This window comes from Rosa rugosa, chromosome 2 (genome assembly GCF_958449725.1).
Source record: "Rosa rugosa chromosome 2, drRosRugo1.1, whole genome shotgun sequence".
In the NCBI taxonomy this organism is placed as follows: Eukaryota; Viridiplantae; Streptophyta; class Magnoliopsida; order Rosales; family Rosaceae; genus Rosa; species Rosa rugosa.
In genome coordinates, this window is record NC_084821.1 from 38,340,815 (window position 1) to 38,367,646 (window position 26,832).

The window sequence follows — 26,832 nt, forward strand, 5'->3', positions numbered from 1 at the left end:
TGGGTGTTCTCCAGCAAGTCGGACACAGGTTCCACACTTCCACTTTGACATTAATTCACGCTTCAATTCTGGCTTTTTTATACCCATAATATCTACTTGAGACTGCTGAGCCTCATGCAGCAGTGTAACAAAGTTCGGGAGCAAAAGCCAGAATTGAAGCGTGAATGTCAAAGTGGAACCTGTGTCCGACTTGCTGGAGAACACCCAAGACACTGGGAGCAGAACCACCATCATGGAAAGAAGGGCGTGGTAGTATGAGAAGGCAGAACTCGTTGAGGTCCTCAAACTCATGGAAAGTTGTCGCTGGGTTTAGCACGAGCTTGGCTCCACCTTCAAACATGAGCTGGATTGAAGGCCTTCGTAGCACCAGCGGCGATGTGGGCAAGCACATATCAAACCCTGATTTTGGGTCCTTCAATGGCTCCAGACCAGGATACTGTTCAGAAAAAAAATTGTGGATCGCTCGTCTCAATTCCTTGTAGGCCTCCTCTGGGAGTAAAGTGTAAGGCGATGCTGTTTATTAAAGATTGCTTCTGTTAAATCTTTATCAAAAACACAGATGCCAGTGTCTAATCTTTTACCAAAAGGAAAAGTATGCAAATTGATAATCGATCCTCACCTGTGTCCACAATGAATCCTCCCTGGGAGGGATGAAAGACTTGTGTATTAATATGCAGCCTATGGTGGTTCACATAGATCCCTGTCAGATTCAAATATGAAAAATCCCTGGTGGGCGCCAACCCCTTCAGCCTCACAATGGGGGTTTTCACAGCGCGATGACCCCTGATAGCTGCATTTTCTCCAAAGTTTAAAGTCGCAGGGTGGTGTTGCGGGTCAGTACTGTTAGTGATCTGCAAGAAGCTTTCTTCAATCATAAAGTTCATTGGCAAACAGTAAGAGAATTGGCCAAGAGTTGCCGCCCCCAGCCCCTCTAACAAGTTGGCTGGGTGCCCTACTCCCAACCCTAAGATGCCATCTGCATCTCTAGTACTACGTAGCACACCCTCCTCCCGTTCGTCTGTAAAAATCCCCCAGCCAAAGGGAGCCTTGGTCTGAGATTCTATGCCCAAGAAATAATCAAACCCAAAAATCCCACGAGCATAACCGAAGTCATATGCGCAGGATGTGGCAGAGGCGAACAGAGGCGGCAGGCACAGCGGGTCCTTTCCTGGCATGGCCAGGAACGAATGCGAGATGTTTGGCTTGGAGGTGCCAACCCAGGTGAATGGATTTTTTATATCAAGGGCCAGATTGAAGAAATTCTGGGTGGGTATGCCTATGTTGATTTCAACTACGAAATATAGGTCTCGTGACTGAGTAATGAGTAACTTTGCTGGTGGGGGCTGAGGGATGGTGGTGGAATCAGTAGAGAGCTTTTGGTGACCAGATGAGTGTATCTTGAAGACTGAGGGGGATGTTAGGTTGCAGTTGAGGAGGAGTACGAGGAGAAGGAGGAGGAGGAACTGGGGCTTGGCCATAATATTTCTTTTCTTGTTTTTGTTGTATGGAAGGAAAACTGGGGCTTGGGAGAATATATAGAGGGGGTTGAGAGGCAAGTGTTCTCTTGACTTACACTAGGAGTATTCTTCTGTGGTTACACTGCAGAAATTTGGAGAAGAAACCAGAGAAGAAAAATTGAGCAAAATCCACCTAATATAACTATTATTAGAAAGGTGTGCAAACCCTTCTATGTTATTCTAGGTTGTTTAGATAATGGTCTGAGTTGCTCAAAGATGTACAGGAAAAGGACTGATAACAACGCATTGAATCAATCCTCTCGAAATGGCTCAACATCTATTTTTGGCTTCTTAGGTAGGTGAGTTTTAACTTTGAAGAGATCATAGCTCTAAATGATCTGGATTCCACTATGGTAATCCAATACAAAATGAGATTCAAAGTATGAGATGCTTAATCTGTGGTTAGACTGCACTATGAAAATGAAGAAAAAGCAAAATCCACCTAATATAACTATCATTAGAAAGGTGTGCAAACCTTTCTAGGTTAATTTTAGGTTGTTTAAATAATGATCTAAGTGGCTCAACGATGAAGAAGAAAAGGACTGATAATAACACATTGAATCAGTCCTCTCTAAATGGCTTAATCTCATCTATTTTTTGGCTTCTTAGGTAGGTGAGTTTTAACTTTTGAGATCATAAATCTAAATGATGTGGATTTCACCATCAATGTCTACTAGTCCAATACAAAATGAGTCATGATTCAATCTTAAGGTGTAACTGCTTTTTCATCAAAAACAAAAAAGGGTGAACTGGTGAACAAGTTTATCCATGAGCAAGATCAGAATTTACTGGGTAGAGAAGGTAAATGGTGGACAATATACAAAGGAAATAACCTGTTCAATAACAGATGGCTTATATCTGCAGAATTCCTTTTACATCATACAGATGATTCAATCAACCACACCAGCCCAAAAGAAAAGAAGACATAGTGCTACTAAGCACTAACGACCAATTTACCTATCCAACTTAAATTATAAATTTTCCACTTAACAAACTCGAAATCACAGTTACTGATTACAGTTGGGCTAGAAAAAAGAATCAATATCAAAAGAAAATCATTTGACATGGTATGACATTGTAGCAAAACAGGATTTTTTTTTTCTTTTCTTTTCTTTTAAGTTAAAAAAACTGACAAGGAATTGAACATAGGATAATGGGATTTGGAACTAGAATCTAGAAAGTTGCATCGAAAGCACTGATCAATTTGTAAATGTTTCCTACAACTGGAGGTGGGATGTGGTATGGGATTGAATGCGCACTCAAATCCTTTTGAAGTGGATCAACCGACAAACCAAGAAAATGAAGTCAAGAGACATGCATGATTTTCAAGTTATAAACTTCAATAAATATGAGAAGTAACCATAGCTAACACCAATGGATATGCTCTCATATCTCTTCAAATCCTATACTTTGCATATAATTTATTGATCGTTAATTGCTATGCACAGTAATTTATAAATGAAATAAGACTTGCACTGAAAAAAACAAAAAAAACAAAACAAAAACAAAGTCCAAAGTATGCACTAATTTCAGATATTCCAAGGAACTTAAAGTAAGAAGTAAAACTAAATTGTTTTTTCCTTTAAACTTCATAATATGTAGACGAGTGTGCTGCGTGCATGCTAGATGAGCTTCAAAGTTTAAATTATTTGTGACGTTAATAGTGGTTCCTAGTTGAGTTTTATCCAACATCAAACACTGAAAGTTCAAGTAAATCTACAGTATTTCATGGCATACTTACATGCCCTCTGGAAGAGATGACTAACATCAGTATATGGATATCCACGCTCTACACTAAGAAACTTCAAAGACGCCAGATCTGTATACTCATTTGTAATAGCAAAAATGTCCATGCAAACACCTGCTTGAACAGCAACAGCAGCCTGTACAATACGTCAATGGTTACAATTACAAAGACAGACTCAGCAGACGATACCAAAGACAAGAAATATTAAATTACAAAATCATTGTAGAAAGGTGTCTGCTCAGGAAGCAATGCGCAGTCTGCATCCTCACCTCTACTAGCATTTTGTTCACCATACCATCTTGTATCTAGTTGCCCAGCTCCATAATAAACAGACAAGAAGGCAAAGACTCTACCTGCAGTTACATTTAAAGGAGACAAAAACCTTGTCATTCTTTATAAATCATATGATGAAAAGAACAATAGTTGAATTCTAGATGACAATAGAGCACTGAGACGCAAAATATACAGTTTTATGAGATGTGAGATTCACCACATACCTAATGCAAATGTGCTTCTGTACTCAGAATTTCAGCTCCAAGGTTTGCCTGTTGCTGTTATCCTCTCCCATGAATAAAGTTGTTGGTCTAAGTGTTTCCAGTGCTGATCCATTAGGGTCCATACAAGTTTCCACCTGTGATAAAGTTACAGATGTTATTTAGAAACCAAACTTTGATCATATAGCAATAGTGAATTGGGAACATCTACAGGTTCTTGATCTCTCCATGTGCCAAAAACTGGTATGCAAGAACTTGTCAGAAGGTAACCCATTCACGCAGTCATGAGATATATCGCATGAAGCATTTTGAGTTTTGATAACTACTTTTCTATAACTAGATTCAATTCGGCTTATGACAAATGACTTTGGCCTTTATCACTGAGTGGAAAAACATAACTGAAGTCAAGTATGTGGCTACGTCTGTGTTTATACTTTATAGGTTTGATTGGTAACGTCTGTCTCAATTTTCCAGCCATATCAAACTCCCTAATAGCATCGGAAACAAACAACCTGATTAATGATACTATCATATTTATCTTTTCAACAATCAAGAAAGGCAGTAAAGCACACATATCAGAAACAACAATAAATTACTGATGACATATTAAAACAAGAGCAGTATGAAAGTAAATGTGATAGCAAGAAAGAAAAAACAAGATTACAAGCAGACCAGAAGCACACCAAATCTCACATGACAAATGAACCACAGAAGCCAAGAGGGGGAAAAAACAATCCAATCACATGTGCAGTAAGTTACCGTGGACAAATGGATGGACCAAATTCTACATACTCTGGCTTAGATATCCACATCTACATTAAGCAAACCAACAGTCAAATTTATACTAGAATCATACCACCTGAACAAAACACTCCAAGAATTCATGAAAATGGAAGAGCTGGTCATTTTATATGCAATGTATCTACAGATTTGTTCAACTTACAACCTGATCCTGATATGATCTTTTACAAGTCACAACCAACTTAGTAAACCCTTAGCCTCTATTTTATTCCTCGAGCATACGAGGGAATCCACACATTTTCTATTTTGGGAGTCTATCCTCTTAAATCCTTTTATAGAAAATTCAAATTCATCATCCAACAATTTCTATGGTTAATATAAATAATATCAAAGAAAAGTTCAAGATAAATCAAATATAAAAGAATGGTCATTGCTGGAATGTGCTCAGTGACACCAATATAGGCCTTTCCATCCAAGCACGGTACTTTCTCTTTGGAGGTGCTACCACCTTAATTTTCATGCTACATGGTGCAAGAGCTGTCATGTCCTTCCTCACCTGATCAGCAGTTCCTGGGAACATGGTGGACACTCAGTTAAAGACTTGAAGTGTTTGTATACAGCTGGGAATTGGTAGGTTTACAAAGTTGGCTCATCATTTCAAATGTGTAATACTAACAAGCTCAAATCTCTCACTTTTGGTCTTGGAACCCAAAAACTAAAATGGTCTGCCAAACCCTTTTGGTAGGTAACAATGAATCTGATCATCAAACAATTCAATCCCTAAATCACCCCCTTCTCGAATTCCTAATTTACACGAGGTTATCAGCAACAAACAATTTAGAGGATTGAAAACAGAATCAAAGAGATAAATTTTGAACCAAAATTACTGACCCAAATTGGGAAATCGCAGAGGCGAACAACGCTAAATGGAACAAGGAACACCGCTGGTCTGGTGGTGGAGTTGGTTTGATTTTTAGGGGTGCAAATGGGTACCGAGAGTAATTACAAGTTTAACTTCTATTTGTTTTTCCCAGTGCTATTTGATAATAATCATTTTTTTGACTTTGTCAAGGGGAACCCAAAGGCTTTCTAGGCCCAAGATAAACCCCTTCGGCGCATGTGAAATGCTCAAACTGTGCATTGCAGTACAGTGCCTCGCCACTTTGACAGCTTCGGGGTTCGAACCTAGGTTGGAGAGCACACCCAACTACACAAAAACCACTAGGCCACTTGCAGTGGTTATTTGATAATAATCATAAATCTTCGCAATATCGGATGGAGTATTCATGTGTCTCGCCACTTTGACAGCTTCGGGGTTCGAACCTAGGTTGGGGAGCACACCCAACTAGGCAAGAACCACTAGGCCACTTGCAGTGGTTATTTAATAATAATCATAAATCTTCGCAATATCGGATGGAGTATTCATGGGACTTGCTTTAGGCCCAGTTTGGTATAAACTTATTTCAAAAGTTGCTTAATTTATAATGACAGAATCCGCTTTAGATTTTACCCTAAAATTCGAAGTGGGCTTGCATGCCTGGTTCACCTACTGGAAATTTGGCAAAATTTATTCTAAAAGTGAACTACCCAAGCCTGTAAACTTATTTTATCACTTCTAAGACTTTCAACCACAATTCCAACTCCAACAAACTTACATGCTCTTGAATGCTCAACTCCTGTAATGTAATATAAAGGCAATCTTAAACACAATTCTCGAATCTCAATTTACTACTATTACAATTGAAAATAGGTCATCAGAGCTTGATCCAATTCGGATTTAGGTCGATCCAATTCGTTTTTATAATAATTAAATATTATTTTGCAAAAAATTAACTACAAAATATTAAGAATACTTATTATTCTTAAATATAAAATAATAAATATACAATATTATTATTAATATTTCATGAAGTATTGCTACAGATTTAGTTTTTTCTAAATAACTCCCTACATTTTGGGGAACCAAGTGGGTTTCGACCCAATCAGGACAGTTTGTGTGTTTCTAGTCTACATGCTATGGGTTCTTTTTACACCTAGTTAATGAATCTCCCGAAGTACCACAATTGAGTGCATTGACGAAGGGAGATTCACAATAGTTTTCTTTGTGTTGATGAAATTGTCATAGTTTGTAGGCTTTCAAATAAGTGAACTTCATTGTACTAGTGGATGGTACCCGTATTCCCTTACCTGCTTGACCACTGATGTAGGGTACAAGCATATAGAGCTTATTTGTATGTGCCGTTCTGGCTTTGGGATTAAATGAAATCTCTATTACTCTGTCAAAAAAAAATATATATATATATATTTCATGAAGTATCATGATAAAAATTTAATATTATTATTAAAATTTAAAAATATTTATCATTATAAATGGATCGAATTAGCGGAAAGAAACTCAAAAATTAATAAAAGCTTAATTTTATTAATAGCTCGAAATTCAATAAACTCAGAAATTAATAAAAACTTTCGGAAAGGAAAACAACTTGAAACTTAATTAATGTCAAAAATTATCATCATGTCATTGAAAACATAATATTTTGAAACTCCAATAAATCAACAATACTCAAATAATATAATAATCAGCCTTTGCTTTGTTTGGAGTCTGGACCTTATTGGCTTCATCAGTCTGTCAGTATGGATTTCGAGTGCGAAGTCTAGTTGGGTCAATTATCTTGTCATGGTTGCCATGTCGGTGAACTGTTACAGATTATTGATCCACAACCCGTTGTAATCTTTTCATTATTAATGAAGTTCCTTTGGATAAAAAAAAAATATATATATATATATATAATAATCATTACGATAAATCAATATTCAAAATAAAATACAGCATGCATAATTAATTTAAAAATAAATGTCCACTCACTGAATTACGGCTATGATGGCCGTCCAACGAATTCTTCCTCGAGCTCGATCTACATATCACTCTGAACAAATTGATATTATGAATAACTGATTGTGAGAATTGAAAATAAATTCATGATAATGAAACTGAAACCTCTAAACGATAATTCGTTGAAAGGTCGAACTCATATCGGAACAAGCTCAAATTTCATAGGTTACATTGACTTGATAACTTTAACAACCTATCGAAAAATGCAGTTGATCCAACGGTCAGATTATCATGAATAATACCCAAAAATCTCGAAACGTAAAAAATTTCAATCATTTTCAAAATGTACACTAATCGATACAAAATTCATATCCACAAGTCCGTAACGTTACTTTCTACTTGACTCACAAAAACAGAAGCTTTAAAGTGGCTGGACGCGTCCTCACGCACAGCCACCTCAACCTGCAATTTGGGGTACAAACTATACACCAAACTACTCCTCACAACAATCCCAACATCTTCTTTATCTACTAAAACCCAGAAATGAACGAAAAGAGCGTAGAAAATACCTCAAAAGTTTCGTATTGAGCTTGTTGAGCTTCAAAAATTAAAAGAAGAAAAAAGAAATCCCATTCCATTTTTGGAGATGAAGCAATGGTATGATTGTTTTATTTGTACACATCTACATTGATTCCCGGTGACTCGGTGAGTCTGTGCGAATGCATGGGTCAAGAGCCTAGTATTATTTAGTAGCCGAGTTTTTACTTTTATTTTTGTGAAAATATTAGATTTGAATAACATGATCAGGCCCAGTACCATTTGGTCTAGCGGCATAGCCTCTCCTTCATAAGTGGGAGGTTGTGAATTCGACTTACGGAATACTAATTGTAGTATTTGAGTTGTTTATCTGATAAAAAAAAAAAAAATGAATAACACGATCAGTAACGCTGCTGTTAATGTATAAGGTAAACTTCGTAAATATGTAAGAGAGCTCGACCTGTATAATAGCATTAGGCGAAGCCCCGTTTGGTAAACGAGAGCGAATCTTTTCCTTTGCTCCAACTCGTGAGTGACTCTTACGGTCTTACCTCTACTTAGTTTCAAGAATCCCTCTAGACCCATTCGGCCTCTTCCCAAGTCCTCACGCACAACCCAGAAGAAAGAAAACTCAATCTCCAACGATTACTGGGTACTTTTTCTCACTCTTTTTCTGTGTTGTGGTACTCATGCTTCACTGGTTTATTCATGTAGCAACTACTTGTTTCTTGAATGTCTGTGTTTATGTTGTGGAAATCTAGTTTATGGTTGGGTAATGTGATTGGGTGTGTTGAAATTACAGCCCCACTTGTGAATGGTCTCCTTGTATCTTAGTTGGGATTTGGAATATTTCTGTTGGGGTTTCAAATTTTTTTTTAACTTTCTTGATTTCATTCACATTTTCTTTGTGGGTTTGTTACTGATTGAGCTTGCTGAGCTTCAGAAATTAAAAAAAAAGAAAAAGAAAATCCCATTCCATTGTTGTGAGCTGTATACTCTGATTATCTGTATACCTTAAACTTTAAAATCATTGTGAAAAGGAAGACATAGTTTTATGTTGTGAAAATGTGAAAAGTTAGTTCAGCTTTGCTGGGATATTCAATTTTAGATGGATTCAATGATCCAGATGAAGGTTTTGTAGTTCACGTTGGTAATTTGGGGGCTTTAAAGTAGCATTTGAGAGAAATTTGGAAAAGAGTATAACAGAAAAGAGGATCCATTATGTCTCAAAATTTTGCACACGGTTCATTTAGTTACCGTACATTAGAATGTTACGTATTTTCTGGCTTTGAGTAGTTACTGCACTCCTGTAACCCATTTCATGTAGTTTTCTCTACTTCGATTGATTCTACTATTGATAGAACCTATATGGCCATATATGATTGAATCCACTGGGAATAAATAAAATTTATATATAAGATGTGCATGCATTCAGTATTGAACTCTAAATTGTCCCAACTTATGTTGGATTTGCTTCAACAAAGACAAAATCAAACTTAAACTTCTGTTATAACTCACAATAATAACAAAATTAAACATCTTGCTCACATTTTACCATTTCTAGACCTAATGGTGAAAATCTGATTTGAATTTTGATTTCATGATTTCTTTTTCCATTTGATCAAGGCTATAGAAGACATAAATTGATTATACTGATAGGGAAAAATTAGTGTTGTGGTATTGAATTTCAGCATGAGTCAAAATTTGGAATCAAAAGTGAAAAAAAAAAAAAAAAAAAACCTTGTTTTATGTAATCTTATGTGTATCTATTGAAATGTCACTAGTCCAAGTTCTCTCTTTCTCGAAAGGATGGGAAGGGCCGTAGAGGATGTATTACTTCACAGTGAATTATGATTGTGCATGAAAATTGAAGCTGTAAAGTCCACTCCCATCTCAGTCGTTATATGTCAATTTATTGCAGGAAAGTAATCAGATTGGTACATTTGTGTGGGAACTGGTATTATCTTTGTCAAATTGGACTATGTTGTGGCTTTGTTCTCCTTTTTGTTTCAGCGGTCTCATTCCTTTTATATCTGAGTGATCAAAATAGAATCTCAGGTGCTACTTTTTCGCCCCTTTGTTTTGTCGATTTGCATACCAATGAAGCATTATATAGGTCTCCATATGGACTCCGTTATCTATAACATTTTTTCCCCTAGATCCTTGTATGCTGCTTCATGGCTATTGTTGTTATTGCAATGTGGATAAATATATCCTTGGAGATGGTTAAACTAGCCAATATTTTTTTTCGTTTGGACAGCAGTCTCATTGATAAATCATTCAATAGTCAGTCAGAAACTCTATTTCCTTTCTCAAGTTATCATTATCCCTTAATAAAAGTCTTTCAACTTGAAAACCCTTTTTATTCTGACCTCATGAACCCTGTTCAGTTGAGAGTCATATTAGGCAGCTCCTTTTGGCCATTCATTTTGTTTCCTCCTTTCAATATGTGTTTACTTCTTCCCATGAACTCTTCTGGCTTCTGTGTCTTCTTCACAGTTGCCTTGCAAACTTATTTTATTAGATACATAAGATGCCAAGGGAAAAGACAAATGCTTCATCAGTTGAACCTGAAAAGTCAATAGCATCTGATGAGAAGGTTGGTATTGATGAAGACAATGATCCTGATGAGGCAATGGATGAAGAGGTTGAGTATGAAGAGGTTGAGGAAGAAGAAGAAGTAGAAGAAATAGAAGAAGAAGTGGAAGAAGAAGAGGAAGAAGAGGAGGAAGAGGAAGAAGAGGAGGAGGTAGAAGAAGAGGTGGATGATGAAGATGCTAATATTGCCACTGGAACTGATGTCAAGAACTCAGAGAGCAGTGAAGAGGAGAAGAAAAAACATGCTGAACTTCTTGCCCTTCCTCCACATGGTTCTGAAGTTTACATTGGTGGTATTCCTCATGATGCTATTCAGGAGGAGTTAAAGGTCTTTTGTGAAGCTGTAGGAGAAGTTACAGAGGTTAATTTAATTGCTTTTTATAAAGTACTATTTTTATGCTCTTATAAAAACAAATCTTTTATACTGCTACTATTTTTTACAACAGGTTCGGATTATGAAGGGAAAAGATTTAGGTGACAATAAGGGCTTTGCATTTGTGACGTTCAGAAACATGGAGATGGCTTCTAATGCTATTGATGAATTGAATAATACCGAATTTAAGGTAGCGTAATCTCTTTCTGCATAAGCAGATAGCTTTAGGGGGATTCATACAATTGATCCTTGACCTTGAATTATGATATACAAGTACTAACAATCTTGAGATATATATATATATATTTGTTTGTTGTTGAAAAGAAACAAAGTTACTTTTTGGGCATTCTTTCTTGCTATTTATTATCAATAGGCTGCTCTGCTTTTGTGTTGACTCTCTCTCTCTCTCTCTCTCTTTCTCTCTCTCTCAGGGTAAAAGAATAAAATGTTCAACATCTAAAGCAAAGCACCGTTTGTTCATCGGTAATGTTCCAAGGAGTTGGGGAGAAGAAGATCTGAGGAAGGTTGTGATGGAGGTTGGTCCTGGAGTTTCTGGTATAGAACTGGTCAAGGTTAGTGCGATATGGTTGCTAATTGTGGTTGGATTGTTTTAGCAAGTTATGTGTTTGTTACTCTATCCCTTGTTCTCAGCCTGTTGAACTTTCTAGCAATTAAAAAGTTTCTGGTAAATGTGTGATGGTGAGTGTTGGCTAGGATTATGGTTGGGCTAGAATAATATATATATGTTAAGAAATGGATTAGGTTTAGAGAATAAGTGGTTTTGACTTCTGTAATTTTAGAGAAAGAATAGAAGAGAGTAGAAGCTAGAAAAAGATATTAAGGCTTTAAGACACTCAGTTTTCGTTCACTCCGAATTTGGTTTTCCTTGCAAGAGAAAATGTTATTCATAGGCTTCAAATACATCTACTAGAGTCCTCAAATACCAAAATACTTATCAAAAGAGTCAGTAGATAACAATTACAGAACTATAATACAAGTTTGTTTCTCATTAAAAAAGAGAAAAAAAATACATAACTAAATAAATAAGGAAGCCTTAATTTTGACTCTGGATTTCTTTGTTATCGTGCATTGCACTACCATGGAGACTTCTCTTTAGACCCAAAAGGTCTTTTGGAGTTAGGCCGATGGGATTAGTTCTGGGTTTCCAATGCCTAAGACGGTACTTCTTTTCTAACCAAGATGAGGCTACTATATTTTGTTGTCAGTGATCCAGCTTGTTCTCCTTGATTCTTGGCTTCTTCTCTTCCTTGATTATTCAATTCTTGTTACAGGATATGAAGAACACAAGCAATAACCGGGGGTTTGCTTTCATTGACTACTATAACCATGCATGTGCTGACTATTCAAGGCAAAAAATGATGGACTCAAAATTTAAGCTGGATAATAATGCCCCAACAGTGAGCTGGGCAGACCCTAAAAACGCCGAGTCTTCTGCTGCTTCTCAGGTGTCATTTTGTTACTATTTTTTTTTTTTTCCTTTCTCCCTGCTTCTTTCACATCTGATGGTTGAGGATTCAACTCTAGCCGGAGTGTTGATATTAAAAGGAAATGTCAATCTTTTGACTTGGTGGATGACCAAATAAACTACAGTCTTTTGTTTTTTGGAAATTGACTTCTTGAGATAAAGACAAAAATTCATAATTCTGCTTATCAGGGCATCAACACAGGAGTTCTGTTGGGTACAATGTCAAAAGCGATCTGGTTTTGACAAAAGAGAGTAGGGACTCCCTTTTGGGAGACCCCAGCTTCCCTAAATAACTTCTGCACTTTTATTGTATTTTAGGCGTTATCCCCTTACCTAAATAACCGCAAACCATTCATCTTGTTGGTATGGTCTATGCTTGATCTAAATATTGTCCATCTTGTATTGTTTTCTCCCCTCTTGAATATCTTGTCCATTCCCGTTTCGTATGCTTTTTGCTGTAGATTCCTGTATTGTTAATACTTGATAGTTATCTCACTACTTGGTGGGTGAACAACTGTATTATTGGAAACAGCGCTTCAAGCTAGAAGATAATCATCTGGAAGCTTGAAGCTTGTGTGTCCTATTTCGTAACCTTCTGTTATGTACTTGGTCTGTGACTGGTGAAGTATTTTTGCTTTGTTTTGTGCCTTGCCTTCAGTGGGATCCTTGTCCTCTATTGTTGAATGCTTTGCTTTTACTGAATGGAAGTTATGTTTCTCATAAAATAAATAACAAAATAGGACAGAAGAATTTCAAGCTAGAAGATAGTTGTCTGGAAGCTTGAAGTTCTCGTGTCCTATTTTGCAACCTTCTGTTATGTACTTGGTCTCTGACTGGTGAAGTTATTGCTTTGTTTTTGTTTGTGCCTTGCCTTCAGTGGGATGTCCTCTGTTGTTGTATGCTTTGTTTTTTTACCCAATGGAAATTGTGTTCTCATAAAATAACAAAATAAAAAAAATACAGGTGAAGGCAGTTTATGTAAAGAATTTACCCAAAACTGTGACCCAAGAACAGTTAAAGAAGCTATTTGAACACCACGGGAAAATCACAAAAGTGGTTCTGCCAGCTTCAAAATCCGGACAGGAGAGGAATAGAATTGGTTTTGTACATTTTTCAGAGAGGTCAAGTGCTATGAAAGCATTGAAGAACACTGAAAATTATGAACTTGATGGTAATAAATTCTATTATGTCTTAAACTCTTAACTGTAATCCTTTTTTTCTTTGTTCCCCATTTTCCTTCTCAAAAATGATGTTTGAAGAAGCTTATAAATTCTTATGAGTCTCATTATCTTCAGGCCAGCTGTTGGAGTGCTCTCTTGCAAGGCCACAGGCAGATCAAAAGTCTGGTGGATCAAATTCCCAGAGGTCAGGGTTGATTGCTAGTTATCCAGCTCGTGCTGTTTATGGTGTGCCTGGGGGTGCCTATGGGGCTCTTGGTGCAGGATATGGTGCTGCAGGTTTTGCACAGGTGAGATATGTCTGCCGACCTATGCTGATTTTGTTGGGTATTCTCAAATAATAAGTCCACTAAAATGTACGTTTCACATAAATTGCTCATGGAATTTCATAATTTAACAATAAATGGATATCAAATATATTGCAAATGGCTTTTCGCTGTGGCCTGATAACTATTATTTGTGTTTGATTAGACTGTTGATCCCTGATTTCTGTTATGTCCGTTTTGGAACTTTTCTAGCAGTTTGAATGGGCTATACAAATACTATTTTTCTTGGATTGTAGACAATAAAGTAAATATCATGAAACATTGAGCCACAAGAGTATTTCAACAGCTCTATGTCTCTCTGTGTGTTGTGCGCTCGCACACACATATAATTATGGCCAATCCAATTTTAAAACAATACACCCTATTCTTAAAAGTCATCATAATTTTCTTTTCCAATGTTGGAAACCCTATCCACAGTAGACATTGCAAAAGTTCCAAGGTTATGACATTCTAAAGTTATTCTTAATCAATATGTAAGTACCAAGCCCAATATCGTATTTACTAGACCCTGATACTTAATAATAAGCCTTATATTTGTTCTGTTTTAAATGGATCATGCATCAGTGTATGATTCCTTGATTGCTTGTATATTATAACCTTATGAGTAACTCACACTAATAGCAAGGCCCTGTTCCCAGAAAGCGTTCTCCAAATTACACGTCCATCTCTTTAAATAACATGTTGATTCTTGAATAAAGCATTTTTCTCGATGTATATAAAAGTTCAGGGTTCACTTGTTTGTTTGTTTGTTTTATTTTTTATTTGAAAATATTTGTCCATCTGCGGTTGGTATACGCTCTTCCCTCCATGCATTGTAGATCTTTGAAAATACTTGTATGATCTTGCATTCTTTGTTCAGAGCATATGACATGCAAATTTTGGTGACTTAATGCCACTGGATCTAAATTTGAGAACCAAATTCATAAAGATTCAATCTCATCCGGGACAGTTTTTAGTTCATAGTTCTCAATGTCATACAAAGACGTGAAGGACAAAATTTTCTAAGATTCTGCCTTAACCTGATTGCAGCCTTTGATGCCTGGACCAGGACCGGCTCCTGCTGGCATGGCAATGATGCCGATGCTTCTGCCTGATGGACGGATTGGATATGTTTTGTAAGCACAGAACATCTTTTGGCTCAATACCTTTAATTGCTTATATATTTGACATTACATTTTTCATTCCATGTCTGCCTTGCAAAATAAGTAATAGAGTAAATCAAATAGTAAAGCTGGAGAGGCTTATACTTCTGAGCTCTAGTTTCAAGTAATTGTATCTTCAGGCTTGATGTGACAAGAAGTTGATCCATAGAAAACCAACTTGCTGTTTTATTTGTTTGGGTAAATTTTCCCCGTGGAGCTTATAAGTATGAGCTCGGTGAGTTGTTAATTTTTTTGTTAACAGAAGTTGGTCTTGGTCTGTTTACTCTTGTAAACATGCCTAGACTCACTCTTTGCTGGGATGATTTGAATAACAAACCAATAACCACAATTGCTTTAGAAATTAGCTTGTATAATTTACATACCGTAGTGCATCGGTTCTCCAAATGGGGGGCCTAATTGTTCCAAAGGAAGTTTATTGCAGGATGTGATTGTCATCTCAATGATAATTCAGGATCTGGTTGATATTTGACACTTTCGATCTAATGCATTTACTAACTAGAGTAATTGATTGTCCTTATTGCAGGCAACAACCAGGGCCTCAGCCATACCAACACCCACACCCACACCCACACCCGCACCCACACCCGCACACGCCGCATGCACATCAGCGAAATAGTGGCCGGGGTGGTGGTGGGAGCGGTAGCAAGAGTAGTGGTGGTTCAAATAAGGGAAGGCACAACCATGATGCTGGGCATGGGCGCAGGTATCACCCATATTGATTGTTCTAGTAATTGTTGCAAGTTGGGAAGGTCTGCATTCTCTTGTGTACTCTACTAGTCCTGGTTGTAATGGTTAAAACGTTGTAACATCATGATTATTTACGGAAGTGCGTTTAGGATTCTGATTCTTCATTCAGCAACAGATATATAAATGATGTATTCATTAGTTGCATAAGTATCGTTATTGGTCAGAATTGATTTGTTATATTTATCTATTATTGATCTTGCAAGTACGGCAAAAGAAACAAGAAGTTCAACAGAGGCATATTAGCAGAATGTTTTCGTCAGTTTGGTTGGTTGAAAAAAAATGGTATCATGCCAGAGTGAAACAATTTTTGTGCTGCATTGTGTATCATGTATGATTCTCTTAAGTTTGGTTGCCCGTTTATGAAGAATAAGAGTAGTACGATACTACGATATGCCCATGCGGTATACAAGTGCTTGCGAGGCATTGCGTGGCGTGAAACTTGGGTAAAATGAGATGAGCTGAGTGTTTTATTGATCCAAAACCTATGGTTGGGTGGGCAGATGTTACCAGAAAATCCAAGGTATTACAAACCTGAGCTACAAATTAGGCTACGCACTGTAAGACATGGTTGCATTTTTAAAATGAAGCATGATTTTTGATGGTGCAAACAGGGGAAAAATTGAGTGGCCACATTGCGACTCAAACAAGTAATTGTTCAGGAACCATTCTAACAAACATGAACTTCGATTCAGCTCCGAACTACAGCCTGAAAGAAAAAGCAATACAAAACTAGCAGAAACTGTTCATTCTTTGCTCGAGCTTTCGCTAGTGCCATCGCCGCCATCCCCATCTTGGTTTTCTTCCTCTTCTTCCTCTTCCTCTTCCTCTTCCTTGGGCGGCAGCTCTTCCAATTTCCTCTTCTTTTTCACTTCCTTTGTTTTCGCCTCTTTTGTTATCTCTTCCTTTGCCTTTGATGTTCCTGCCTTCTTCCCAGCATTCTTCTCCCTCAGCCCTGCAAATCGAACCAACAAAACCCGATTCTCTCATACATCCAATGAATAAATTCAACTTGCACATTCTCGACATCAAAAAAACACCACACACACACACACACACACAACATTTTAGATCTAATCAACTGCATTCAGTCGAGCATTTCATCGAACACCTTGTGTGCAAAGCTTAATGCCCCAATCAAACTAATTTACCTTCAAGAGAGGCCTTGAGAGGCTCGACGAACTCAGGGAACTCAATGTCCTCCAACGCCTTCAAAACGTCGTCGCCGTTGATCGTCTGCCTCTTCGATCCCTTGCATATGTCGTTGGCTCTGCAACCAAATCAAAAATCGATTACGAAGTGCGAAATCGAACAATCGAGATGAGAATCGAGAGATCGAGAGAGATCGAGAGAATTGCATACGTGGCGGAGAGGTAGTGGATGAAGATGCGGGCGCTCTCGGAGAAGGCGGTGAGAGCTTCTTTGTGGACGTTCAGGTCGCCGTCGCCTTTGGAGCACTCGGAAAGCTTATCCTTCACCACACGGCGCACGATAGTCTTGGGCAGCTCCGCCGTTTCCATTGTTACCCTGTGTTTCTCGCAATACCTGGAGCCTGGAATCGCTTTTGAGCTGGAGAGGGGTTGGGGTTAGAATTGTAATTTTCCAAAACATTCATTTCCCGCCTTTCTTCTTACCCTCTGACCCGCCAATTTTAGGGCTCCATAGTCCATACCTACTCATACCATACGCCAAGTTAAATACATTTTAAATTTCGACCTAGTTTTGGTAATTCAAATTAGCATATGTATTTACCAATTTTAATCGATCGTATTAAAATTTGTTCAATTTTAATTAAATACATTAAAGATTACTTTAACATTTCGACGAAGACTATAAAACTCGTTGTATGATTAATGTGTCTAATATCTGTATCAAACAATATGATAACAACATAAGCAAAAGTAAAAGCTATGTCGCTTTCTTAGAGCACTTGTACCCGACTACCCGTTAGCTCAAGCGAAATGATGAGACAACAATCCTTCCACCAAAATGGAACTATTCATTACATGCGGCCTCCTTTTTTGTTTTTTTTTTTTTTTATTCCTTCCACCCACGAAGGCAAGGGAAAGGGCTAGAAAAATATATGGGGCCTTGATTCAATGCACAAAATAATGCTAAGGTACTCTCACTTACTCCATCAAAAAAAAAAAAAAATTATCCTCACTTACCCAATTTAAGAGCAGAATGTTCATTTTAGACTCTTGAAAACCACTATTACGCATCGCCACTAAACTCTCTCTCTCCCTCTCGCACTGCCACTAAATTCCGGTGGCCGAATCTTCTTCTTCAGGTTGAATTGAGATGTGATATTTGGAAGATTTGTAGAGAATTTCAAGACGAACAAAGCCTACTCGATCTCCCTTTCAAATTTGGCCAAAGTTGGCCGGAATTTGAAAAAGATGTCGAAAAAGGGCCGAAACTTCTTTTATTCAGTTCATTGTGTATGGTGAATAACATGGTGTAAGACAAATATGGTTGGAAAGAGGGTTCTAACACAAAGAGAGGGCAAGTCCTAAGCACAACCATGGCCTCCACATCACAAGGAGATCCCTTCCGGCTTTGTGGCAGCGAATCTGGAAATCAAAAGTTCCAGATAAAGTCCAAATAAATGCTTGGCATGCTTGTAACAATTTGCTGCCCACAAAAGCTTCCCTTCTTCGAAAAGGTTTCACTGGTGACACCAGGTGCCTTCTTTGTAAGATCAAATATGGACATAACACATATCATCATAAAGTAATTGATGATTAGCTTAATATCAATCCTAGTTTAACATGGATACAAACAGTGAATCTATACTAGTGACTTAATGAAGCAGTGTATCAATTCCTTAAGGATAGTAATCCATTGCTTAGTCTACAAGAAAGGCTACAAGTTGTGATACATTAGGAATCTAACAGTGAAACCTAAACCGACAAGGAATGCTTTAATGGGAAGCTTCTTGAGGTTTAAGTCTCATATATATACAGATGAATTGGTCCCTGATTACTACCACGACTATTGCATAAGTTCTGTACATTGAGAAGCAAGTTGGTAAGTAACAGAAGACCACATTCAGTGATCGTGTTTAGCAGCTTCATAAGATGGAATCCATGACAGTAATTGCAGAAGGTAAGCCTTGATCCTTTTATGATTGTTGTGCATATGTTGTGAGCATGTAACTATGGTTTGCCAAGTTTGAAGATAGAATTCACATCTTTTTTAAGTGTCCTACAGCTCACAATATTCTCTCTGCCCCACCTTTTAACTTCCAGCAACATATTGCACCCAATATGGATTTCAAGGTTGCTAGACAAGGCAACAACACTGCAGCAAGATGTTTTTGACAAGCTGGTCATGAGTCTTTGGGCGATCTGGAAAAACTGAAACAACATGCTCTGGCATGGTATTTCTCAACCACATACCAAGATGATGTTTGCTACACTTTCATGGCTTGAAGAGTCTAGAAAAGCAAGACAATCCAACCAACCAGCCAAAATGTCAAACCGAAAAAACAAGTAGCAACTGGATAATGAAGGTAAGTGGAAGCTCAATGTTGACGACAATTTTGTTCCAAATCAAACCAGAGGAGGACTTGGTGGAATCTTACGGGATACGCAAGGAAATTTTAAGGCTGCTTTTACACTACCAGTTCAACATGTGGAAAGTGCGAAATAAGTAGAGTTGCTGGCTATCAACAAAGGACTAAAAATGTTGTGTTCCTTTCCAAGGCAACCTGTTGATTTACTGGCATATGCAGCAATAATGGCTGACATTCAGGCTCTGTTGAAGCCCAAATCGGAACTGCAAGTGTGTTTTGCTCCTAGAACCTTTAATGGAGTGGCTCACAGGTTAGCTAGCCTAGCTTTTGATGATAATGATAGGCATGTATGGATGGAGGGATACTCCCCCAGAATGTATCCTAGATGTACTAGCCCGGGATTATAACTCAGGCATTTCCCCATTAAGAAAGATTATTCATTTACTCAAAAAAGTATTATGTATGGGAATTTTTTTCTCTGAGCCACTCTGTGGCGGGTTCGTTCGCAATATTATGAGTCTGAGTTAATGAAGTGCTCTTGTTTCTTGTAAAAATAATAATAATAATAATAATAATAATAATAATAATAATAATAATAATAATAATAATAATAATAAATAAATTGATCAAGGTATCCAACTTAGTATCTGCAAGAAATTTAATATTAGTTTTGTGGCATCTAATTAATAGTTCAATACTATTGTCAAAAAAAAAAAAAGTTCAATGCCTACAAAATATTTTCCCTGGTATATCCATCCTTATACATTGGCATATGAAGAAATGAGACTAAAATTGGATATGAGGTGTATTCCAAAATTATGTCCATCGTTAACAGTCCTAATTAGAATGCGAACAGCGACCACCAAAATATTTTTGGTAATGCAAACAACGTTAAGCATTAGGCAAGCGCATGAGAAGTGGAGAACCTTCACTGCAATAACCCCCCACGCGCTTCCGTGGAACACAGGGATTCATTCACACGCCACCCTTATTGAACCGCCTCAAACTTTGAATGCGTTCAAAACCATAACAAATCCCCTGACCAGGTGCTTCTCCTCTCAATTTCACCCAATCCAAGAAACACACGTTCTTCTTCTTCTTCAATGGCTTTTTCTAATGCCGACTATGGTTCTAACTCATACGCTCCTTCTGCCCCATCCCTGCCCGACTCCCCTGAGCACCAAGAACAAGAATATTACAGCACCACCTTTTCAAATGATCCTCCTCCTCCTGCGGCCAGAAATTACTACTACGGGAACAGCAAGCCTTTCTCACAATACGGCCGTAGTTACGCCCGTAGTTACGGCCATAGTTACGCCCGTAGATACGAGGGCCCGTCTCCTTCTTCATATGGGGAATCGGGAGGGGATTTTCCACCCGGAACCGACCCGGCTGTGATTAGCAGCTTTCAGATGGTGGACAAGGACAGGAGTGGCTTCATTGATGACAATGAATTGCAACTAGCTCTTTCTTCTGGCTACCATAAGTTTAGCCTCAGGACCATTCGCTTGCTAATGTTTCTCTTCAAAAATCCCGACAATGATTATATTCTAAAACTCGGTCAGTTTTTATCTCTCTCTAATAGCTTGTGTTGTTCTGCAGGGTTTGTTGAGTTTTACTAGAAATTATGAGAAGAATAGGAAATTCTAATGCTTCCCGTTTTGTTGATTTGGGTGATACAGGTCCTAAGGAATTTGCTGCACTCTGGAGTTGTCTTGGTGAATGGCGAGTAAGTGTAACATATATCCTGGTTGATGACTATTATTACAATGGCCTAGTAGAATCTTTTTATTGTTTAAGGAAACAGAAAAACAGCATGAGAGGGATTTGCCTCTATTTGGTTTTGTTTCTTTATTTCATTAATTGAAAATACATTAATTGTTGGCAAGGGAACGTTTCAATGCCATTCAGCTTGAATATGACATTTGTTTTTTTTTACTATAATAGCCTGCAGTTGGTAGTTGGTACCTGTTAGGATGTGATGAGAATTAATTAGGAAAGGCATGTCCTAGTTGGACTTGGTTAGTCTTCCTAATTGGACATGGTTGATGTCAAAGTTTATTCCTATCAGGAATATGATCTTTTCTCCTGTACAAGAAGGTTTGGTTTTCCTACTACCAATTGGATTATAATTGGGGTGCCTATATATAGAGGGCATGGGTAGTAAACCAAGGCATGGTCGGTGCATGCGATCATCAACAAGAGAGTGTATATCTCTTGGGTAAGGGAGCAGAGATGTCAAGAGTGAATACAGCTCTTGGGTGAGAGTGAGTTCTTGGGAAATTCTATGAGTGTGGGTGTACAAGGGTTATGGGTTTGGGTTATGGTGATTTAGCTCAATGTATCTTGTACTGTAATTATTCTCATAGTGAAGAACGGGTATCTCTCGAGAGGACGTAGGCATAGATTTATGCTGAACCTCGTTAAATCTCGGTGTTCTCTTGTTGCTTGTCTTGTGGTTTGTTACTTTTCTATCAGTCTACTCTGTGAGCCTTGACGGGAAGGATTCTAATTTCCTTAACAAGTGGTATCAGAGCCAGGTTCGGCTGGGACACCTCATCATTCAAGGTGGAGTCAATTAGATGGTTAAGGTGTTAACTCAAAGTGCATTAGGTGGAGACAGCTCGGGAAAATTTCTAGCAACGTGGAATGGGTCAAAAACTCAAGAAAGTCCTAATCGAAGGTAGTCGATAGGTGGAGTGACTCGAAGGCTAGGTGGTGCGAGCTAGACTCAGGAAAAATCCTAATCAAAGGTGGAGTTGCAAGAGACCAGGATATGACTCAAGGGAATGATGGTTGGTGAGAGTGTATATCTCACTAAGGTGGTTCGTGGTGTCAGCGATCGTGCTTGTTCGTCGTTCGTGGTATTCGTTCGCCGAAGGTTTGCATGTTGATCGTGGTTGTTCGTCATGGCTTCAAGTATTGCCTCATAGTTTGAGGTGGAGTAGTTTGACAGAAAAGGAAGTTTCACTCTTTGGGTGTAAGTGAGTGAAAGACATCCTAGTTCAACGGGGCTTAGTAAAGTGTTGAAGGGAAAGGATGTGAAACCGGAGAAGACAGCGGATAATGCACGGAAAACTGTTGGGGATTTAGTGATCATAGCAGGTCTAAATCCAGAGGCAGGGATGCTACAAGTGTCGTGACTAGGGTCATATGAAGCGAAAGGCTTGGATGGCATTGCTGTAGTAGAAACCGATTTTCATATAGAGATACTCTCACAATCTCCATAGGTGACACATGTTCTTTGACTGAATATTAGATTTGGGATTGGCGTACTTTGGGTGGTGTGACAATGTCCCAAAGTTACAGAGGAATTTGATATTCAGGAGCTAGTTGGTTTCCAAAGGCTATAAGTGTTTATAGCAGGTGGAGCCGAAAAAATCACACATGGCGGTACGGTCCTCATACAGGGAGAACAGTGTGGTAGGTATCATCTGGTATGTCAGACCTCAGTGGATAATAGGAAACAGGAGTGCGCATAGGCGAGTCTCGTTTGCGGGTACAACAGAGACGTCGTTGACAAGTTTCCGAGTTCAGATGATGGTGAGAAGGAAATCCTGCTAGGGAAGGGGTTGTTTTGAGGTCCCTCTTCAGAGTCAGCTGTTGATTGTTGACTCGGTGCATTTACACATAGGATTGGCCGTTACGAATCAGGGAGGACCACAATTGATTCAGGCTATGTGTTGCTGGTACTAAAAAAAAAGGCCAATGGTTAAAGATGGTGCAAGGGAATTTTGCATGGCATTCTCATCAAGGTGGAGATTGTTAGGATGTGATGAGAATTAATTAGGAAAGGCATGTCCTAGTTGGACTTGGTTAGTCTTCCTAATTGGACATGGTTGATGTCAAAGTTTATTCCTATCAGGAATATGATCTTTTCTCCTGTACAAGAAGGTTTGGTTTTCCTACTACCAATTGGATTATAATTGGGGTGCCTATATATAGAGGGCATGGGTAGTAAACCAAGGCATGGTCGGTGCATGCGATCATCAACAAGAGAGTGTATATCTCTTGGGTAAGGGAGCAGAGATGTCAAGAGTGAATACAGCTCTTGGGTGAGAGTGAGTTCTTGGGAAATTCTATGAGTGTGGGTGTACAAGGGTTATGGGTTTGGGTTATGGTGATTTAGCTCAATGTATCTTGTACTGTAATTATTCTCATAGTGAAGAACGGGTATCTCTCGGGAGGACGTAGGCATAGATTTATGTTGAACCTCGTTAAATCTCGGTGTTCTCTTGTTGCTTGTCTTGTGGTTTGTTACTTTTCTATCAGTCTACTCTGTGAGCCTTGACGAGAAGGATTCTAATTTCCTTAACAGTACCACTGTAAATATCCGAAAGTTTGATGATTCAACTCGCTCATAAAATTATTAAGATTCATATATGCAGCAGTGAAGCTTTCTTGCAATCTGGTAAAGACAACAATCTGTTACATAATCTCTATTGGCTGGGACTATTGATTCCAGTTTTCTACTATATAGGTAACATAGGTGTTGGTGATAAATCTGATATTCCCGACCTGATAAAATTTTGAGACATACTGATCTGCTATTGACCATTATATAGCCAGAATGTTGATTTGCTCTTTATTTTCTTGATTCAAAAGGGACCACCTTGTATTAATCATCAGTGGCTATTGAATATTGGTAACGAAAGGACTAGCCACTGGTTTCCCTCTACACTTGTGTCAAGTCCTTTTGTTGTTCTGCAAACTGCTCTTAGATTACATAAAAATCTGTTCTTTATCTATTTGTGCGCTTCTAATTTCAACACTGAATTACTAATTAAACCTGCCATTTCAGACCATGTTTCAAAAATATGACACAGATAGGAGTGGGAAGATTGATGTGCTGGAGTTGAGAGATGCACTGTATGGTCTAGGGCTTGCAGTCCCTCCTACTGTTCTTCAAGTTTTGACTTCCAGGTACGAAGATGGAAGTGGGCGTCGGGCTGAACTCGATTTTGACAGTTTTGTCGAGTAAGTATTCTTCGATCTCTAGTATTGAACGAATTATCTATCGTCTAGCATGTTGTTCACCAGTGTGAATTCGAAGTATATTAGTTAAAAGTCAGGGCGTCAGGCAACCTATTATTAACCAATATCATTTGCCTAGTATAAATTCAGATGCATCGTTTTGTTCTTCCTAGGAATCCTACGAGTTCTGATTCTGACATAATGTTATGTTTGACATGCAGATGTGGGATGATTGTAAAGGTAAGACTAACTACTCGATCTGATGCAATTTATTAAGTAGATGATCGAATGCGCTGCTCTTTGACAAAAAATATAGTTAGCAATCTTTTCTTTTCTGAAGATTTTGCTAGAATCTGATGAAACTAATATTATTATGGTTTCAGGGCTTGACTGAGAAGTTCAAAGAGAAGGATCCGCGATATACTGGTTCAGCAACGTTCAGTTACAACGCATTTATGTCTATGGTCATCCCATTTCTTGTGTCATATAATTGACTTTCCTCTTACTGCTTTAGATGTAGTGTTCAAAAGGTTGTACATCACATTCTTTTAATTTTTGAAGAGCTGGCATTTTATATTTGTTTGCAACAAACTTGTATATATATCTGAGTAAGAAGAGGGGATGTTTCTGTGAATGAAGACTAACTCCCTTTGTTGGCAGATTCTCTGCAGAAAGTCCTTTAGATAGTCTTTACATAATTTAACTGTGGAAAAGTTGTAGGACCTTATTGAACTAGACATCAACATTTTCACTTATGCTGACATTTTCAGGAGTATTAGAGCAACTCCAATAGCTTTGTTTTTCTCTATTTTAGGAAAAAAATTAGCCTATTTTGCTCCAACAGATTCCCTATAACTATTCTCATTCTAGGGATAGTGAGGAAAGAGAAAACCAGATTCCCTAAATTTACAGCAATCTCTAAAATTTAAGGAAGAATTATGGAGATTTTAGAGATTACTATAAAATAGGAAATCTGTTGGAGTTGGGAAGAAAAAGAGGCTAAAACTTTGACTTTTGCTTCCCTATAATACAGAAATTATGGGGAAGCTAGCTGTTGGAATTGCTCTTAGAGTTTAGTTTGTAACATCAGAGTATTAAATAAAACTTGTAATCGAAAATAGTTTTATTAATGCAATCTGTTTTGAATTTGAATTGAAATAGGTATGGTTAATTAGAGTAATCCATCATACAAAGATAAGGAAGTTATAAGACAGTTTCTTAATGGAATTAAGGAACTGCCTTAATTGCTTTTCTGATATAAAGGGATTACAACGCCTTCATTAATCCCTACTAGAGCACCACATGCACCTCAATAAAATTGTCCCGTTAACAATCTGAGATCAAGGGTGAATCTAGGAGAAGAACAATGGAAGGAGGCAGTGGATGTAGTCAGTATCTCTACACACCCTTTATAAAGGGATTACAACGCCTTCATTAATCCCTACTAGAGCACCACATGCACCTCAATAAAATTGTCCCGTTAACAATCTGAGATCAAGGGTGAATCTAGGAGAAGAACAATGGAAGGAGGCAGTGGATGTAGTCAGTATCTCTACACACCCTTTATCTTTGATTTCAATTTATATTGCTTGCCGCTATATATATGTACTTACTATGTTATATGATTGCAATGATTTACGCATCCTAACTTAGGATCAGAATAACATATCAATCCTATATATATCAATAGTTATTTGTATTCTTATATAGATGTGATGTATATGCATCATGTAATTACCTTATCTATATTTTACAGTTTATACATTATGTAGATATTAGGATAGATATGCTTCCGCAATCCTAAAATACATTGCGATTACTATTGCACTCCTAAAATGCAAATTACAATATATGTGTTTACATGTGCTTATTCTATTTGCTTATTCTAAGATAGTTTATAGTACTCATTTTGTGTAAATTCTAACAAACTTGACCTCAATTACTATATGTTGAGCATGACATATTATTCAATGTGACATACAAAGAAGACTAGATTTAAGAAAGGTTGACACCTGAAGTGTGTCTCGTGTCATATTATGTTATTTGTGCGTGGATCATTTTATTCAATACTCTAGCTAGTTAGCTGCCTTCTGGATTGTCTAAATGACCTTTGGGATCCACTTGTCTAAGATGACCTTTGGGATCCACTTGACTCTAATATTCGCTGAGGAAGCCTGATTGATGATTGGAAAACACTTTTAGCAATGTAAAAGAAAACAAACTATAAAAAATAAAAAATACTGCGCTGTTCTATTATTTGTAAAACCAACACCGTAGATGTCATGCGTATTAAAAAAAAACACCATAGATGTCATGGATTCGACTATAATTGACATAAAGGATGGGCGGGAACTAAAAAATTATTTTGAGTTTAGAAAAAGCAGGAGAAAATGAGAGAACTCTCTTTTAGGGAGCTATAGTAAAAACTAAAATAGAAAGCCTATCTAGAGGGCTAATCGAGGAGCCAAGACAGAGATTGTTGGAAATGCAGAAAATAACGTCATTTTACAATTTTGATTCAAATTGGTTTGGTTAGGTTTTGGATAGATCAAAACCGACACTGAAACAAACTCATTCCATTATGTGTTTTTTTTATTTTTTATT

General features: G+C 37.7%; 4 protein-coding genes across 18 annotated transcripts; 2 read left to right on the forward strand and 2 right to left on the reverse strand.

Moving 5' to 3' along the window:
• Positions 1–83: 83 nt before the first annotated feature.
• LOC133733162 (protein ASPARTIC PROTEASE IN GUARD CELL 2-like) lies at positions 84–5,503 on the reverse strand. 11 transcript variants are annotated; one of them, XM_062160776.1, is made up of 8 exons: positions 5,391–5,503; positions 5,176–5,303; positions 5,008–5,069; positions 4,518–4,570; positions 3,762–3,895; positions 3,534–3,617; positions 620–3,400; positions 84–513 (listed from the first exon to the last, which is right to left on the reverse strand). In XM_062160776.1, the coding sequence occupies exons 7-8, from the start codon at positions 1,476–1,478 to the stop codon at positions 113–115; spliced, it is 1,260 nt and encodes a 419-aa protein (XP_062016760.1). In that variant the 5' UTR covers positions 1,479–3,400; positions 3,534–3,617; positions 3,762–3,895; positions 4,518–4,570; positions 5,008–5,069; positions 5,176–5,303; positions 5,391–5,503; the 3' UTR covers positions 84–112. The 11 variants fall into 11 exon arrangements, 10 of the variants coding, with proteins under 10 accessions (XP_062016760.1, XP_062016762.1, XP_062016757.1 ...); XM_062160778.1 differs by having other exon boundaries at positions 620–1,599; positions 3,259–3,400; positions 4,518–5,069; XR_009857524.1 differs by having other exon boundaries at positions 85–513; positions 620–851; positions 3,259–3,400; positions 4,518–5,069.
• Positions 5,504–8,332: 2,829 nt separating this feature from the next.
• Positions 8,333–15,917, forward strand: LOC133733164 (heterogeneous nuclear ribonucleoprotein Q-like). 5 transcript variants are annotated; one of them, XM_062160785.1, is made up of 10 exons: positions 8,333–8,521; positions 9,791–9,927; positions 10,369–10,828; positions 10,914–11,030; positions 11,272–11,412; positions 12,133–12,306; positions 13,290–13,497; positions 13,622–13,794; positions 14,860–14,945; positions 15,517–15,917. In XM_062160785.1, the coding sequence occupies exons 3-10, from the start codon at positions 10,403–10,405 to the stop codon at positions 15,710–15,712; spliced, it is 1,521 nt and encodes a 506-aa protein (XP_062016769.1). In that variant the 5' UTR covers positions 8,333–8,521; positions 9,791–9,927; positions 10,369–10,402; the 3' UTR covers positions 15,713–15,917. The 5 variants fall into 5 exon arrangements, with proteins under 5 accessions (XP_062016769.1, XP_062016770.1, XP_062016767.1 ...); XM_062160786.1 differs by having other exon boundaries at positions 10,394–10,828; XM_062160783.1 differs by having other exon boundaries at positions 9,791–10,828.
• A 391-nt stretch (positions 15,918–16,308) lies between these two features.
• Positions 16,309–17,352, reverse strand: LOC133733165 (DNA polymerase II subunit B4). The gene is made up of 3 exons (XM_062160789.1): positions 17,100–17,352; positions 16,889–17,007; positions 16,309–16,692 (listed from the first exon to the last, which is right to left on the reverse strand). Exons 1-3 carry the CDS (start codon positions 17,255–17,257, stop codon positions 16,484–16,486), a joined length of 486 nt encoding a protein of 161 aa, XP_062016773.1. The 5' UTR covers positions 17,258–17,352; the 3' UTR covers positions 16,309–16,483.
• Positions 17,353–20,063: 2,711 nt separating this feature from the next.
• LOC133728598 (probable calcium-binding protein CML48) lies at positions 20,064–24,866 on the forward strand. Its single transcript, XM_062156019.1, has 5 exons — positions 20,064–20,814; positions 20,937–20,983; positions 24,056–24,231; positions 24,450–24,468; positions 24,612–24,866. Exons 1-5 carry the CDS (start codon positions 20,358–20,360, stop codon positions 24,720–24,722), a joined length of 810 nt encoding a protein of 269 aa, XP_062012003.1. The 5' UTR covers positions 20,064–20,357; the 3' UTR covers positions 24,723–24,866.
• Positions 24,867–26,832: the final 1,966 nt, after the last annotated feature.

Coding starts and splice junctions, on each gene's coding strand:
- LOC133733162 (XM_062160773.1), bottom strand. CDS start 1,478: ATGGCCAAGCCCCAGTTCCTCCTCCTCCTTCTCCTCGTACTCCTCCTC. Junction 514..619: donor AGGATTCATTGTGGACACAG/GTGAGGATCGAT, acceptor TTTAATAAACAG/CATCGCCTTACACTTTACTC.
- LOC133733164 (XM_062160783.1), top strand. CDS start 10,403: ATGCCAAGGGAAAAGACAAATGCTTCATCAGTTGAACCTGAAAAGTCA. Junction 11,413..12,132: donor CTGGTATAGAACTGGTCAAG/GTTAGTGCGATA, acceptor TTCTTGTTACAG/GATATGAAGAACACAAGCAA. Junction 13,498..13,621: donor TGAAAATTATGAACTTGATG/GTAATAAATTCT, acceptor CATTATCTTCAG/GCCAGCTGTTGGAGTGCTCT.
- LOC133733165 (XM_062160789.1), bottom strand. CDS start 17,257: ATGGAAACGGCGGAGCTGCCCAAGACTATCGTGCGCCGTGTGGTGAAG. Junction 17,008..17,099: donor ATCCACTACCTCTCCGCCAC/GTATGCAATTCT, acceptor ATTTGGTTGCAG/AGCCAACGACATATGCAAGG. Junction 16,693..16,888: donor TCTCAAGGCCTCTCTTGAAG/GTAAATTAGTTT, acceptor TTCGATTTGCAG/GGCTGAGGGAGAAGAATGCT.
- LOC133728598 (XM_062156019.1), top strand. CDS start 20,358: ATGGCTTTTTCTAATGCCGACTATGGTTCTAACTCATACGCTCCTTCT. Junction 20,815..20,936: donor TGATTATATTCTAAAACTCG/GTCAGTTTTTAT, acceptor TGGGTGATACAG/GTCCTAAGGAATTTGCTGCA. Junction 20,984..24,055: donor GTTGTCTTGGTGAATGGCGA/GTAAGTGTAACA, acceptor CTGCCATTTCAG/ACCATGTTTCAAAAATATGA.